The sequence below is a fragment of the Trachemys scripta genome, chromosome 5 (assembly GCF_013100865.1).
Source record: "Trachemys scripta elegans isolate TJP31775 chromosome 5, CAS_Tse_1.0, whole genome shotgun sequence".
Taxonomy (NCBI): Eukaryota; Metazoa; Chordata; order Testudines; family Emydidae; genus Trachemys; species Trachemys scripta.
Genome location: NC_048302.1, coordinates 22868026 through 22885141, shown reverse-complemented (window position 1 = coordinate 22885141; position 17116 = coordinate 22868026). Strand labels below are relative to the sequence as shown.

General features: G+C 42.4%; 3 protein-coding genes across 3 annotated transcripts in view; 1 reads left to right on the top strand and 2 right to left on the bottom strand.

The window, feature by feature from the left end:
* Window positions 1–17116, top strand: part of LOC117878233 (E3 ISG15--protein ligase HERC5-like) — a 48463-nt gene that overhangs the window by 16827 nt on the left and 14520 nt on the right. The window contains exons 14-17 of the mRNA XM_034772330.1: window positions 787–885; window positions 7630–7677; window positions 9502–9603; window positions 9696–9818. Coding sequence (XP_034628221.1) covers window positions 787–885; window positions 7630–7677; window positions 9502–9603; window positions 9696–9818 — 372 coding nt within the window. The remainder of the gene's footprint in view (window positions 1–786; window positions 886–7629; window positions 7678–9501; window positions 9604–9695; window positions 9819–17116) is intronic.
* On the bottom strand, window positions 11503–13799 carry PIGY (phosphatidylinositol glycan anchor biosynthesis class Y). The gene has a single exon (XM_034772333.1). It carries the CDS (start codon window positions 13766–13768, stop codon window positions 13553–13555), a length of 216 nt encoding a protein of 71 aa, XP_034628224.1. The 5' UTR covers window positions 13769–13799; the 3' UTR covers window positions 11503–13552.
* Window positions 13808–15366, bottom strand: PYURF (PIGY upstream reading frame). The gene is made up of 2 exons (XM_034772332.1): window positions 15093–15366; window positions 13808–13977 (listed from the first exon to the last, which is right to left on the bottom strand). Exons 1-2 carry the CDS (start codon window positions 15302–15304, stop codon window positions 13836–13838), a joined length of 354 nt encoding a protein of 117 aa, XP_034628223.1. The 5' UTR covers window positions 15305–15366; the 3' UTR covers window positions 13808–13835.

Below are 17116 nucleotides of genomic sequence, written 5' to 3'. Positions count from 1 at the left end.
AGGAGTCTGGTGGCACCTTAAAGACTAACAGATTTATTTGGGCATAAGCTTTCGTGAGTAAAAACCTCACTTCTTCGGTATGCATCCGAAGAAGTGAGGTTTTTACTCACGAAAGCTTATGCCCAAATAAATCTGTTAGTCTTTAAGGTGCCACCAGACTCCTGGTTGTTTTTACTGAATCTTGGGCCTTAAATCACGGGGACCCTAAGCTAATACTTTTACTGGAAGCCCTGGGTTTGTTTGAATTAGCACTGCTTGGTTTTTATTTACTGACCTGACTAGAATCTGTTTTTCTTCTGATTCCTCCCCCGTCTCTCCATATTTGCCACTTGTAAGTAAAAGGCCTTTCTTTGTCCCTCTCATCCCCGTTCGGTGGAATTTTCTCCCTTGGGAAATCTTCACTGCAAGTTCATGATGTCATTCTAAGATAGGGCATAATACAAAGGGCCTGATTCTCATTTCCCCTAGGCCCCTTCTCTTAGTAAAGAAGGGCTTTAAGTGAGTATAATGCAATATGTGCTCACTGTCAGAGCTGTGCAAAGGAGCTTTGGGGTAAAAGAAAATCAGGCCCATGGAATTCTCAATTAATGCACAGAGCAGACTACGATTCTTAGCTGTAGGGTTTTATATTTATTGTATTGTTTTTGCACTTCTGCCCTTGTCCACTGCTTTGTGTACAAAAGTGCTATGGTACATTTGCAATATAGTTCTGTTTTATAGATTAACTGTGCCTAGCTCATAGGATCTGCTGGCCGTTTCCTTTTAACACTGTTCATATCAATGCAGGTGAATTCCAGTGCTGGTTTCAAAATACAAGAAAACAATTTCTATGTACCTGAAGTGAAAATGATTTGGGGATGGAATTTACATTTGAATGAAGAAACAGTAAGTATAACATCTTTCCAAAACTGCAGTATATTTTCTTGTTGTTATTTAGGAAGTTAGAGATATTGGGGCCAAATTCTTGGGTCCAGCCCTTCTATCTCCAGTACAGCTTAGAAAGCTTTACATCCTCTCCGGTCCTGTGGCTACTGGGCATTAAGCTGGCCCCGATACACCATCCAGAACAGCAAGGCTCTTCTAAGTTGTGCCAACTGCCCATGACTTCCAAGGTTGTTTTGGCAGTCAGAGATCGACTGGGCACAGTCACTCCCCAGCTACACCTCCTTTTCCATGGCCACATACCCCCTTCACTGGGGGCTTGGAAGCAGAGATAACAAAGGAGGAAACATTGGTGCTACGTGATCTGGAGATTCCCCCATGCCTGATGTAGCCAATCCATTGGCCAATCGCTGCAAAGCAGCTGCAATGGGAGCCAGGATCTGGCCCATTTTATTTCCTCTTATTTTTGTGTTTATCCATTCAGAATTAATGGACTCTTATACAGTCCTTTGAAACTTTTCACCAGGAAGCCAACAGAACATTTTAATTTCCTTTGAGTCATGGAAAGGAGCTAAGACCCGCTCTACAAACTAATTTGCACCGGTTTAACCAAAGGCATTGTTTCTGATTCTTGTAGTTAAACTGGTGTAAAGCCCATTTTTGAATGATATTAAAATTGACATAAGCCATTTAAAACTGATTCAAGAGTGTCCACACAGGGCTTTGCACTGCTTTAATTTAAATGAGTCTTATATAGGAATATGCAGAAATTGCATCTGGAAGAATGGGGTATGACTTCAGGTCTCATGCTGATCACATGTGTATTCATTATTTCTAACTAGCAGCTATAATTCTGCACACAGTGCTAAGTGTTTGTTACATGAGGCTGTTTTATAGATTTTCACCTTTTCTTAGCCATAGATTTAATCAGGTCTTGTCTTCCTTAGGGAATATGTCCTGATTCCATATATCATTGACTAGCCACTGATACAGCTGCATCAGGGCAGCCCCTAGCATAGAGAGTGGGTTATACGCCATGATTTGCACTATGCAAGGGGAAGGTGCACCCGTGCAGATCACAGCTGCTTGTGGCTATCAATACTAGGGGTTTGCACTAGTTCAACTACATCCATGGTTTGGCACTGATGGCTGAAATCCTCAGCATAGACCAGGCCTAAACTTCATTCTTGAGGTCTTGCCTATCTTTATCTAATAGCGGACTTTGGTTTTGAATCTCATTTGTTCTTAGTTTGCAGAGTTTGATGTCTGCTTGTTGTGTGCTTAGGCAGAGGGAAAAAAAAAAAAAAAGCCGAGTCCTGCCGGCTGAGCAAAAAAAAAAGAAAAAAAAAAACAACCCAGTGCTGCTGGCGGATATTGGGACAAATTGCGTCCCGACCGAAGATCGGTTGGGACAAATTGCGTCCCGACCGAAGATCGGTCGGGACGCAGGACAGACACCGAAATATCGGGACGTCTGGTCACCCTATGTGTGCTTGCTGCTTGACTGAAGTATGCAGTGTGGTTTGTTGTGGGGCGGTGTGCTGAGCCTAGTGGCCTGCTAGACAAGGCTGAGAGCTTCTTAAGGAGGCTTTGATCCCTAAGCTCTTTAGGATCCATTAACTGTTAACTAGGGGGCAGGGCTATTCTCCCTCTCAGTTTAACATTCTCTCAGTTTAGGCCAACAAACACTCCCCCACCCAAAAAAGCTGCAGGGATATAAAAGAATGCAGGCAGAAGTCCAACAGTAGAGTGGGGTCTATCCAGTTTATTGCATTGAATGTATGATTACCTGTCTGTGAGCAGGTGGCATATGTGTGCACTCGGTGCAAGGAGTTCATGGTCCTCACAGACCGAGTATGGGCTCTGGAGACCAGAGTGGCTGAACTGGAGGAGCTAAGTGAGATAGAAAGGGACATAGATGAGACTTTCCAGGACAGCGTAGAATAGTGCCCCCCTCCACCTCCGCCCCAGTCTGAATGCCTCTGTGCTGTTGAGGAGGATGAAAGTCTTGGGGAAGGAGAACATCAAACTGGAGCACAGGGAAATGATTTCATAGTTGGGAACCTCCTTCCAGATGATGTCACGGTATCCTCTTGCACTGAGGATACCTCCCTGGGGGAAGAAATCTCAGTTATTAGGAAGAGATGGCTAATAGTGATGGGAGATTCGATCATTAGAAATATAGATAGCTGGGTTTGTGATGACCGGGAAAACTTCGTGGTATATGTAGGTACCAATGACATAGGGAAGGATAGGAGAGAGATCCTGGATGCCAAATGTAGGCTGTTAGGTAAGAGACTGAAGTCCAGGACCTCCATGGTAGCATTCTCTGAAATGCTTCCAGTTCCATGCGCAGGGCCAGCTAGTCAGGGAGAGCTGCAGGGTGAGACAATGGTGTAGGGAGGAAGTTTTAGTTTATTAGGAACTGGGGAACCTTTTGGGAAAGGAGGAACCTATACAGGAAGGATGGGCTCTTCCTAAATCACAGCGGAACCAGATTGCTGGCATGTAAAATTGAGAAGATTGTAGAGGGCTGGGGGGGAGCCGACAGGTATAGAGGACTGATACATCCCATAGAGGAGACTCTACTAACAGGGATTCTCTATATCCTAGTAAAGATGAGAGGATAGAAGTTGATAGAGTACAGGTAGAAATTGAAGAGAAACAGTCAAATGAAAAAGTGTCCCATTCAATTGCATCACATGAAGGCAGACAACTAAAAGTGACAAATTTTATAAATACTGTATACAAATGCTAGAAGTCTAAATACTAAGATGGGTGAATTGAGTGCCTGGTATTAAATGAGGATATTGATAAATGAGGATTAAATGAGGATTTTGATGCATCAGAGAAACTTGGTGGAACGATGATAATCAATGGGATATGGTAATACCAGGGTACAAAATATATAGAAATGACAAGAGTAGATCATGTTGATGGGGGAGTGGCACTCGATGTGAAATAAAGCTTGGAGTCAAATATAGTTTAAAAAAAAAAATTAAATGAATCAAACTGGATCATAGAATCTCTATGGATAGAAATTCCAAGCTTGAATAACAAGAGTATAGCAGTAGGAATATACTACCAACTACCTGACCAGGATGGTGATCGTGAAATGCTCTAGGAGAATAGAGAGGCTATAAAAGTAGAAAACTCAATAATATTGGGGGATTTCAGCTATCCCCATATTGACTGGGTACATGTCACCTTGGAATGGGATACTGAGATAAAATTTCTAGACACCACTAATGACTGCTTCTTGGAGCAGCTTCTCCTGGACCCCACAAGAGGAGAGGCAATTCTGGATTTAGTCCTAAGTGGAGCACAGGATCTGGTCCAAGAGGTGAATATAGCTGAACCGCTTGGTAATAGTGACCATAAAGTAATTAAATGTAACATTCTTGCGGGAGGGAAAATACCAAAGAAGCCCAGCACAGTAGCATTTAACTTCAGAAAGGGGAACTACACAAAAATGAGGAAGCTAGTTAAAGAAAAATTAAAAGGTACAGTCACAATAGTGAAATGCCTTCAAGCTCCATGGAAACTTTTAAAAAACACCATAATAGAGGCTCAAATTAAATGTATACCCCAAATTAAAAAACAAAGTAAGAGGACCAGAAAAGTACTATCATGGCTAAACAACGTAGTAAAAGAAGCAATTAGAGACAAAAAGGTGTCCTTTAAAAATTGGAAGTCAAATCCCACTGAGGAAACTAGAAAGGAGCATAAACTCTGGCAAGTCAAGTGTAAAAATAGAATTAGACAGACTAATAAAGAATTTAAAGAACAACTAGCCAAAGACTCAAGAACTAACAGCAAATTGTTTTTTGAGTACATCAGAAACAGCTGCCAAACAATCAGTGGGGCCACTGGACAATGGACGTGTCAAAAGAGCACTAAAGGAAGACAAGACCATTGCGGAGAAACCAAATGAATTCTTTGCACCCGTCTTCACTGCGAAAGATGTGAGGAAGGAAGATTCCCACACCTGAGCCATGCTTTTTAGGTGACAAATCTGAGGAACTGTCCCAGATTGAGGTGTCAATAGAGGAGGTTTTGGAACAATAAATAAATTAAACAGTAATAAGTCACCAGGACCAGATGGTGTTCACCCAAGAGTTCTGAAGAAACTCAAATATGAAATTGCAGAACTATTAAGTGTGGTGTAACCTACCTCTTAAATCAGCTTTTGTACCAGATGACTGGTGGATAGCTAATGTGACACCAATTTTTTTAAAAGGTTCTGGAGGCGATCTTGGTGAATTCAGGCCAGTACGCCTAACTTCAGTGCCAGGCAAATTGGTTGAAACTATAGTAAAGAACAGAATTATCAGACACATAAATGAACACGATTTGTTGGGGGAAGAGTCAACATAGCATTTGTAAAGGAAAATCATGCCTCACCAATCTATTAGAATTCTTTTAGGGGGTCAACAAGCATGTGGACAAGGGTGATCCAGTAGATATAATGTATGCAGACTTTCAGAAAGCCTTTGACAAGGTACCCAGTAAAGGCTCTTAAACAAAGTAAGCAATCATGGGATAAGAGGGAAGGTCCTCTCGTGGATCAGTAGCTAGTTAAAAAATAGGAAACAAAGGGTAGGAATAAATGGTCAGTTTTCGGAATGGAGAGAGGTAAATAGTGATGTGCCCCAGGGATGTGCACTGGGACCAGTGCTGTTTAACTTATTCATAAATTATCTGGACAAAGAGGTAAACAATGAGGTGGCAAAATTTGCAGATGATACAAAATTACTCAAGGTAGTTAAGTCCAAAGCTGACTGTGAAGAGTTCCAAAGGGATCTCACAAAACTGAGTGACTGGGCAACCAAATGGGAGATGAAATTCAGTGTTGATAAATGCAAAATAATGGACATTGGAAAACATAATCCCAACTATACATACAAAATTATGGGGTCTAAATTAGCTGTTACCACTCAAGAAAGAGATCTTGGAGTCATAGTAGATGGTTCTCTGAAAACATCTGCTCAGTGTGTAGCTGCAGTCAAAAAAGCTAACAATGTTGGGAACCATTAGGAAAGGGATAGGTGATAAGACAGAAAATATCCCACTATATGAATCCATAGTACGCCTGCACCTTGAATACTGTGTGCAGTTCTGGTCACCCCGTTTCAAAAAAGATATATTGGAATCGGAGATGGTACAGAGAAGGGCAACAGAAATGACTAGGAGGATGGAACAGCTTTCATATGAGGAGAGATTAAAAAGACTGGGACTCTTCAGTTTGGAGAACAGACGACAAAGGGGGGGATATAATAGAGGTCTATAAAATCAAGACTGGTGTGGATAAGTGAATAAGGAAGTATTACCCCTCCACATAACACAACAAATCAGTGGTCACCCAATTAATAGGCAGCATGTTTAAAAAAACAAACAAAAGGAAGGACTACTTCACACAACGCACAGTCAACCTGTGGAACTCGTTGCCAGAGGATGTTGTGAAGGCCAAAACTATAACAGGGTTTAAAAAAGCATTAGGCTGTGTCTACACTGCCACTTTCAGTGCTAAAATTTTAGTCGGTCGGGGGTGTGAAAAAACACCCCCCTGAGCGACAAAAGTTTCAGCACTGAAAAGTGCCAGTATGGACAGCACTTTATCCTGGCGATAAAGCTACCACCGCTCATTCGGGGTGGATACACTGCCCAGGTCACAGTGCTGCCCCGGCCACGCTGTAATGGGAACAGTGTAGACATACCTTAAGATAAGTTCATGGACAGTAGGGCCATCAGTGGCTATTAGCCAAGATGGTCAGGGATGCAACCTCATGCTCTGGGTGTCATAAGCCTCTAACTGCCAGAAGCTAGGAATGGACAATGGGCGATGGATTGCTTCATAATTGTCCTGTTTTGTTCATTCCCTCTGAAGCACCTGGCATTGGCCACTGTCGGAAGACAGGATACTGGGGTAGATGGACCTTTGATCTGATCCTGTATGGCTGTTCTTATGTTTTTAGCAATGAACAAAAACTATCTTGTCTTATCCAGCAATGAGTCATAGAAGTCAAAATGCCCTATCGTTTAAATACTGGTGAAAACCAGACTTGCTGATATCTAAAGTAAGGGGAGAAAGAGGAGAGAGACACTAGAATATCTGCCTCCTCTCCTTGAACTCCAAATATATTCTAAATAATGTATTTTAGTTATTGCCTAATATTGTTCATCATGTGGACAATGCACTTTATTGTAGTTTTTCTCCTTAAATAAAATCCAGTGGTTACACTTTCTAATCACATTGCAGTGATGCTTTTAGCCGTCTCTCTCCTTTTAGCCGTTCAGTCATATAGTTCAACTTCTGGTTCTATGAAGTAGTCATTACAAAAACAGCAGTGTGATTACACTGCAACTGCAGTTAAATTACAAACACTGTATTATGAAGCATAATGAAATTAACAAGGTAAGAGAAGGGAGCAGGGGAGGGAAGAGTAGAAATAATACCAAAGCAAACACTAAATAACACACCGGCTGAGGTTTCTCCCTATTCAGTATAGAACCAGTTTTTCTTTTTGATGTGGCATCTTGAATTAGGCTATTTTGTATAATAATATCTATTTTTTAATATTTTCTAAAAGGTACCAATAATAATGAATCATTTTGCTAAATTTGTGCAATGATTACTCATTGGTCTAGATGTTCACATTACTGGTACGTAACTCATTCTTTTGTAGAGTGCTTTGCAGTATCTGAAGTATGAAAGGTGCTATTAAAACTCCTATTCTCTTTTTTTAGACTTTCGAGCAGTGGAACAAAAACCTGATTTCAAAGCGTTTGGAAACAGTAAGCTATATTTCATATCCAATTAGAAACTGGCCTTTGGACATTAGCATTAAAATTTATTTCTTGTTGTCTCCATGACCTTTACAGGAATACTCAGTCATCCAAAAAATCCCAGACAGTTAGTAGAGATGGTTCTGAGTGAAAATTAGTCATAAGAAACAGAGGGGTGCAAAATGTTTGGTTGGAACACAGAACCCACCAGAATTCAAGCTGGGTTTGGATTTTAGTCTTTTCACTAAACGTTTGCCTAAGTCTGTAAAGGTTTATCTGGCCTGAGCCCCACACCTCCTGCCCTACACACACCCTTTCCTGACCTCAGTTTTCTTTGAGATGGGTTTGGGGTCTGACTCCCCCCAGCATCTCTATAGTGTACAGTTTCAGGGATTGGCAGGGAAGAATTACTGTCCTTTTCAATTCCTACAAGATGAGGCGCTGAGCTGAAAATAGTCCATCCTCTAGGGCATCAGGAGAAGGGAAATATTGGGTGTTCTTCTTGCACCAGCTTTTACAAATAAAACTTAATTGTAAACCTGTTTAAAACAAAAAAAGGTGTAAAATGGGTTCATGTGGTGAGCATTCAACACTCACTTAATATTTCCGTTTTTTATATCTGTGTTACAGCAGTTTAATAAGAGCTCATCCACAGTGATAGAAAAACATTGTGATGTTCTGCAGAGTATAATAGTTCATTAGAAATATATACAAGTACTACATTTTTCTTTCTAGACCTTCCTAGTGTAAATTTATACGCTGTTATCTTTCTTGCTCTGCAGCTGGGGCAATATAACCAACACAGGGATGTGATTTTTTTCATCCGTGCATTCTCTTGGACAGTTATCTTTTCTAGCTCCTAAAGCCCTGATCTTCTAATTTGTTGCAACAGGGCTGAGCCTTGTTGACTTCAAGGGGTTTCCATGATGATAAAAGAGTTGGCCCACACGCAGCAAATGACAGGAGCAGGCTCAACCTGTCCAAAATAGTTTTGGAAGTACACCAGATTGAAACCTCCTGCAGTAACTTACCAAATAAATATCTGAGTAGGCATAGTTGCTATAGCGAGTGGCACAGTTCTCAAACCATTCCGATGTTTCCATACCAGCAGCATTTCTCGCACATTTGCTGCAAACTTCTTCATAAAATAGTCCAGTCTCAAAGACTGGGGTGTTATTTTCAGATTTTGCAATTTAGGTGAAATCCACAAATATCTGTCAACCCTTGTGTTTATAACCTACTCCCACTGTCCCCTTTCGTTGGTTAATATATTGCTTCGGAATGTTCATCATTATGCCTTTAATGATAGTTAGCACTGACATTTAAGAGTAGTGACAAACAGAATTGGGGGGAGCTGAAAACCTCTGCAAAAATTCAATGGATTTTGAAGAAAATATGCTGAATCTGTATAAGCTATCTGGGAATTTCTACTGCCATGCTCATTGCTGTAATGATAATGCCTAGGGCCAAATTTCAAAAGCAGCTTTCAGAAGTGTACCGAGTATGCAAGTGAAAACCATGCATTTGTGCATACAAAATGCAAAGGCCTGATTCTGATTTCAATGGGACTACTTCTGTAATGGGGTATGGTGCATTGTGAACAAGGGTGCAGTATATAAGGCTTTAGAGCTGAGGTACTCACAGTAGGGAACAGAACCTGTAAGTGGCTATTTTAACAGACAACTGGGGGATTTCACTTTTGGATGTTCCTTTTAAAAATACAGTCTTATGTACATAACATGACAGAGGAACAACTGACAATCCAGCTTGTCTTTATCGCAGTGATATTTTAAATACATTTTCCTCATTGAAAATGAAACTTTGTCATTTCAGAGGGCTTTGTTGAAACTGACTGCATACCCTTGCATCTTTGACATGCAAGATAAGATTGTGGTTTATAACATTGACCGCCAAATTCTGTTCGGGATATATAACGTAAGTATTGCCAAAGTCAATGAGGTTTTTTTAATAATTTAAAAACCAAAAGACTGTAAAGCTTGTAACACATTGTCTATTTTGTTTTGTAGACAAACTCTTTCCTGGTGCCACGAGGTCCATGGCGTTTAGAGGTCAGAAGAGCACATCTTGTGGATGACGTGTGGCAGAATTTAAGGAGCGCAGTACCTAAAACATTTGAGAAATTCTTGCAAGTAAGAAATCAAGCTTGATTATTTTGTTAGCTCTGAGTATATTGCTCTAGAGTACTTTGCCTTTAATATAGCTAATAACCAACAAAGATCTTTCCAGCATTCAGCAGGCATTTTAAAATCCAGTTAAAAATCAAAGGAGGAAAAGTATCATGGAAATTACTTAAAAGCAAGTTCCATGTGGTCTAGAATTAATTTCTCGTTCTTGGCATACCTGGCAATTAAACTTTGTTTGATTAAAGCAAGTGGCTCATTCTCACCCATTCACTGGGTATTTGTACCAAGTCTTAGGACTTATCTACGCAGTGGGGTAATGCACGCTACGGGGGTGGAGTATTTTATAAAGCACAGGAATGTGTTGCGTATTAATTGGTCTGGGTACACCCAGGTGGTGCACTTCAACATAGTTCTGTTTGAAACTCCAGTGTTAAAGTGCACTACAAGAGAACCGTTAGTGCGCAAAAGCAGGGTTTATAGGGACGAATTAACACAACACATTTGTGCGCTTTAGAAAGTACAGTCACGTATAATGCATTACTCCACCATGGAGACAGCCCTTAGCCAACCAGTGCCAGTCATCTTAACTTAAACAGGAGCTCCCAACTGGACAGAGAGAGACATCTCTGATGTTGAGACAGAGAATGGTGGTAGCAAAAGTGATTCCTCTGCATGAGCTAGACCATACATGTACAAATTGTCCTTATGCATACCATTGCCACCTTGATGTAAAATGCAAGAGGGTAAGGATGAAGGAGCAGAAAACTCTCCTCCCTACATAACTTTTTAGCTTAGGTTGGAAATGTGCTTCCATTTACAGCTCAGTAACAAATATCTATCTCCATGTTAAAATTGAAGAGTAACATCTGTGTCTTGGATACCTATCTGGGTAGTGAGATTTATATACGTTCCTGCAAAGTGCATCTCTGAGCCTGTGATTCTGGCTGGTCACATATATGGGGACTCAGAGACATCCCTTGGGTATGGTGAATCGGGGCGACCGCCGGGGTCCCCGAAGGAGGCAGTGGGGAGGTGAGGCGAGGCGAATGGGGAGGTGAGCGGCAGCCGGGCAGGGGTGAGGAGGAGCCCCCCCTACCAAACCTCCCCCTCACCCCAGCATTTCCTGCCCACAGGCGGGCCCCGCTCCCTCTCAGCACCTACCATGGATTAGATGTTTTGCGGCGTCAGGAGGTGCTGGGGGGGAGGGTAGGGGGCAGAACTGGGTGAGGAAGAGTTGGGGCAGGGGTGGAGCCTTGGGGGCAGGAGCCTGGGTAGAGCCCCGCCCTGGCAGATTGGAAACTCAGCGCCTATGTCCCAGGCTCCGCAGCCCCCTAGGGACAGCCCTATGGGGACTGGTTAACATTGGTTAGGTCTTCTAATGGGGTGGGGGGGAAGCTATTCCTTGCATTGGGATGGACTCCGTGATCTGTGGGTCTTGTCTATAACTAACTACTATGACCCTAAGTAAGATGGAGTCACTTGTACAAGTTGACGGAACAAATACAGCAATAAATCAAAGAATACAAGTCTACCAGATTCATTCTTTGCTACCTCTCTGCCCCTCAAGTCTAACTCTGGGAAACAAGAGCTGGCCTCCTTTAGATATAGCACATGATGACAGCAAGCCATGACCCAGCCCAACACTATGAGGTAAAGAGGAAGAGAGGAATCAGGTCGCATATTTATCCCATTTTCACAGAGTCTGTATTTAATTGGATGGTAGTTTACATACATGAATTTATATATAAACAAACCAAACTACAGGTAAATATTCTTAAAGATTTAGTTACTGAGAAATCAGAAGACAGTAATAAGATGCTCTAGGGAAAAGCAACTAGTTATAATCTGGGAGGGCAGACGGTATTTTTGATGTGTTGCTTAATGAAGCAAAGCTGTAAGCAGGGCATTCGATGCCGTAAGGCGTGGAATAAACGGCAGAGTGAACCTGCGCGGTCACACTGCTGCGGTAGACGCAGGGTGGGAACTGCTGGCAGGGAAGAAGGACCACCACCACCAAAAGAAAAAAAAGTTGGGTAACGAGTTGTTGCATTTGCTGTCTCTCGTGGCGTGGATATGATAACCAGAGCACTCCAGTCCATAGTGCTGATGAGAGTTTGGAACATAGAAGCCTATATGACTCTATGATCCTGGGCCCATGCAGAGCTCCATTAAAGTCCACTACCCAGATTTCCTGCCAGGTCAGGACCTTATTCACTCATCCATCTAATTGTTTTTTCATGATAGTTGGTGCCAGACCAACAGAAATGGAAACTGAAGCCTCCTTTGTAACTACATGATGGTACAGCAAAGGCAGCAGCTATACAGTCATCTCCCATGCTGTGCCGCTGGGGCATCTCATCCATGGTGTGCGGGAGGCCATCTCCAATAGGGACAGCAGCAGTTAGTCTCTGTGGCCAAGTCAGTTCTTGGCCCCTAGTGCTGGTCGTGGAGATGACTTGTGTTGTACAGACATCAGTTTGCCTGGCCACCACTTTCACATACAACAGACTACCCAACAGTCATAAGGAGGTGACCTAGCAGTGAAAGAGCACTCCATTGGGTAGTGCTAATATGAGTTTGGAAAATAGAAACCTATATGACCCTATCATCCTGTAGTGAGATCTAACAGCAAACAATGGATATTTTAATAGGCCAGATTCTGAGCCCTTCTCTGCTCCCTTTGTACTGCATTTCCCCAGACAGCATAGATCTGGCAAAGGGCTGGGGAGAGGGTATGGTTGCTGCATGCCGCACTGCTGCTATCCCCAGCTGGTAGGGACCTTTGCCAGTTGGCACAGGTTCCAGGAGCCCCCAGGCTACTATCCCATGAATAGGTGTACCAGCTCTGCTATCCTGGCAATCATAATAATGCCTATTTCAGTAATGACAAATGCCGTCTTCATTTCCCCTATAATTTAATTAGGGGCATTACTTTTCACTTCCCCATCTAAAATTAGACCTATAGCTTTACAGGTGCATAAATGGATGCCACCTCCAATGTGGCTGCATTTCAGTAGTGACCAAAGAGCTCCTAATATAGAGTCTGCAAAGCACATGTGGATACAAGTTTGATGTACACCTCTACCTCGATCTAACGCTGTCCTTGGGAGCCAAAAAAAAAGGTCTTACTGCGTTATAGGTGAAACCATGTTATATTGAACTTGCATTGATCCACCGGAGTGTGCAGCCCCACCCCCTCGGAGCACTGCTTTACCGCGTTATATCCGAATTCGTGTTATAGCGGGTCACGTTATATGGGGGTAGAGGTGTATTATACTCTATTTCCATAGCCCAGTAAGACAAATGCATTCCACTGCAGCCATCAGTTCAAACCAGCAAGACAACTACTGCATGACAGTGCTGCTTATTGAAAGAGGCATAGTGAAACTCACCCTAACCTATTTAAAATAATTCATCTCAATCAGTGCACAACATTTATTCTTAGCAAAGAGACACAACACCTTTGACAGGCTAGTAGCATAGCCTTACAACACACCCATCGGTTTTGATGGGACACACTAACATGGAGGAGGAACAAGAGAAAATGTTATTTAATTATCTCTTAGCACTAATGAGGCCATTGTGCATCAAGGCTTGTGCAGAACGTTACATTTTCAGGTGTCATTGGGAGATTAATAAAGACCACCACTAATGCTAGACCATTGCAACTGCACAGAATATAATATTAGGGTGTGGGTAGGCCATAAGGTTGGCAAGTCTACTTTTGTGCTTTTGCCTTATTAGTTGTGTCTAAAAAGTTTAATACCCATCCAGGTCCAAAGATGAAAGAACACGTAAACTGGTATGGTAATGGGAAGAAGCAGACTATAGAAACACAAGCTGGTTGTGCTGGTGCAGCCCTCTGGGAACTTTTCATCCACACTGGCTGAATAAAACAGACCAGCTAAGGACAACAGTGGAACAAGTACAGTTAGCGTAGGCAGTGACAGGAACATTTTTCCTTCCCCAGTTACTGTAGGCGTAGGTTAGTCTTCAGGTTTTGTTTTTAATGATAACAGCTATCTAGGTTTGCTTCGGTTCTTCATCCTGGGCCTTTCTGTCAATCATCCTTGCGGCCTGAGGGATCATATTAGGAATGCCATCAATGATTGGATATGCGATGCCCAGCTCTTTGTTAATTAGTTCATTGGTGGATGCTTCATACCTGATCAAAAAATTTAAAGAATTGAACAGTAGATACAAAGACCTGGGTTTTTGTTTTGTTTAAGATTTTGGGTTGAGTTGTTTTTTTTGGAGGGGGGTGAAAGACAACTGAAATCTCAACAGAAGTATGTAGCTGGAAACTATGGAACTAGTAGAATTATCATAACAGAAAGTAACCAGGACACATTCTCAAAGCAGGAAAACATGCCTTCAAATAAAGATACTATTTAGAATGGAGGCAGGGTGTGACTCTTCATTACAAAATTTAGAACATTTAAATTATGAAAATGAAAATTCTCCTTAAGTGCTTGGGCACCCTACAGCAGTGCAGCTGGGAGCTAAGATTTTGTGTAGAAAATGCCATTCAACTCAGCTGTACTTCACAATGATGTCCTCAAGGCTATTCACGGGGTACTTTATGATTGTGTTTGTGTATGCAAAGGAGAAAGTGTAAATATAAATTATGGCAAACTAGCTTCCACAGAGCACATGTGCTTGTCATGAACCTTACAGGTTACATTCAGTTCCTGCCTTTTGCTGTATTTCAATTAATTCTAGTGGATATAACTCGCATGCCCATGGAGGGAAATAGGTAAAAATGGAGGGAGAGCATGAATGGGTGGGACACACCCCTCCCCCTTCCATTGTAACTCGCTTCCCTCCCCCGTGCAGATATACAGTTCAGTTAATGAAAAGCTGCAGAAAATTGGAAGTGACCTGCCAAGATTTACTCATCGGACGGTGTAGGCTCTCATTGATTAACTTTAGGGCTGATTTAAAAACCAGCTCCTTTTGTGATTAAAGGCTACTGCTGTGTTTTTCCAACAGGATAGTGAAATTTCGCTCGTGCTTTGAAATCAGCCTCAGACAAAATTGTCACTGTTGGTTAAAATTTTCTCTCTAAAGAAGGGGGGGGGGGAAGAGAGAGATTAGCTGGACACTGGAAATTCAGAGGGCGGTGGGTTTGTGGGAAAGGGGAGGAGAGACTATTCCCTACAGGCAGGGATTACTGGGCACGGTTCCCTGGCTTGCATCATGCAGCAGGTCAGACTAGATGATCACAAGGGTCCCCTAAGCGCTCTGAATGCGAGAGAAGGGGAAGGAGGCTGGCCTCACCTCAGTGGTTTCTTGGAGAGCGGGCAGACCAGGAACTCGAGCAGAGCCGGGTCCCACGCCTTGGGCTGCTCCTGGCCCTCCTGCCCGTCCGAGGAGTGTCTCGGGGCTGCACCCGGGAAGGGTCTCTTAGCAGCAGCGCCTGCTCCCACGGGCTGGGGCTGCCTGCACAGCAGCACTGAGGCGAGGGTCCTGCTCACATACCGTCCTCGCATGGTCCTGCTCAGCCACTGCCGGGCCTGCTGCTGCTGTGCGCTGACTCACAGGGCCAGCCTCCTCCTCCTCCTCTCTGCAACGAGTTCCTTCCTGTGCTGGCTCCAGAGAGTCCCTGTGCAGACTGGGTGCTTGCACTTTAGTTCCTAGTAATCAGCCAAAACTGCAGTGCTTCTGAACTGTGTTATTTATAGCAACTGCTCTTTGCTTGTAGCAACTCATCTTTCCTTTCAGCCCACGCTGAATAGAGTCAGTTATCACTTTCACTTGGTTCGCCACACTATCAGCTAATTAAGCTATTTCTCCTACGGCTCGGAAGGCAGAAACTGTGGTTTCTATTTTCTAAATACTTGGAGACTCTCAGATACTATGGTGGAGGTACCATAATAGATTAATGGATCAACAGCTGTAGTATTTTAATCTCATTCTAAAACAACGAGGAGTATAAATCTGTTAGTCTTTAAAGTGCCACCGGACTCCTCATTGTTTTTGTGGATACAGACTAAAACGGCTACCTCTGATACTTAATCTCATTCTAAGCATTTCCTTTGGCAGTTCAACCAGGTCTACAAGATGAGGCTACAGCGATTTGTGCACCTATAGGAAAAGTTACACTCCCCGAGAGTTGACAAATTGTACTCGTGTGGAGGGGTTAGGGATACTCCCTTGTTGGGAGTTAATTTTTAGTCCATTTTTATTTTTAAGCTCACGGTGATGAGGAAAGAATTTGTTGAGTTGATTTCAGTGGGACATTGGAATTTCTTTTGAAATCTCACTTGTTCAACATATTCCAGCTTGACTGCTCTAAACCTTTGTTTTCAGAGGTTTATAACTTGCTCAGGAAAAAATGGTTCCAGTGGGGAACTGGAAAAAGAGAATCTAGGGCGGTTTAAACTCAATTAAAAAACAAAAGAAAAACAAAAATACGAAATACTTAGTGCCTAATGTCATAAAAATAATAAGACAAAAAATATTACATTTTGGCAAGTGAGCTTCCCCATAGTCCGTATTTTGACCTGAATACCTGCTGACATACAGAAAAAATCTAAACTCCCCAAACTGTGTCAGCAAATGCCCCAGACAGTGCAGCACTTGCTTTGATGTTTGATGTCACAGAGCTACCCTGCCAGAAGAGGGCACTCTACAAAATATTTCAGTAATAGTATAAAAGGTAACTGAAGCACATGGAAGCCACATGTGCTTTCAAATGTGGACACGGCCACTGGATTTTGTAAATGCTATTTACTGCTGCTATGATACAACAGGGATGGAGCAGCAAAACACAACTGGGAGGTGAAGTGGAGGAGCAAAGAGGGGAAGGGAATGCATGGGAGAGATTGGAGGAGTAGAGAAGTATATTGGAGAAGTAGAAAAATGCATTGGGGAATAGAATGAAAGAACACTTCAAAGAATGCACACCACAAGAGAAGATGAGAGAGAGAGAGAGAGACTGTATCAGGCATGAGAGAGCACAGAATAATGGGAGTGGGAGACTGAATTTATTACAGATGTTCATGGGGACATTTCCTTGGATTCTTTTACACTTTAAAAGTTGGGGCCTATGTGACTGCTATACATGCTATAATTTTTTTCATAAGAATGTCTAACGCTCATTTTAAATTAACAAAGTATTACATTAATTTACACAACAGTCAGGCTTAGCTGTTCAGGCAACTCCTAACCGGGTAATTATTTCTATCCAGGGGTTCTGAGATCATCAGAAACCATGACCCAAAAGATCATGTGATTTATTATTGTCGCTAAAATGGCAAGAAAGAATTAGTTTTATACAGCAATCCACATTTGGGGAGTAT

What these genes read in the sequence shown, in the direction of transcription:
- PIGY (XM_034772333.1), bottom strand. Translation starts at nt 13,768, where the DNA reads ATGTTCCTGTCACTGCCTACGCTAACTGTACTTGTTCCACTGTTGTCC.
- PYURF (XM_034772332.1), bottom strand. Translation starts at nt 15,304, where the DNA reads ATGCGAGGACGGTATGTGAGCAGGACCCTCGCCTCAGTGCTGCTGTGC. An exon ending in CTCTCCAAGAAACCACTGAG is followed by an intron (nt 13,978 to 15,092) that starts GTGAGGCCAGCC and finishes TTTTTTGATCAG; the next exon opens with GTATGAAGCATCCACCAATG.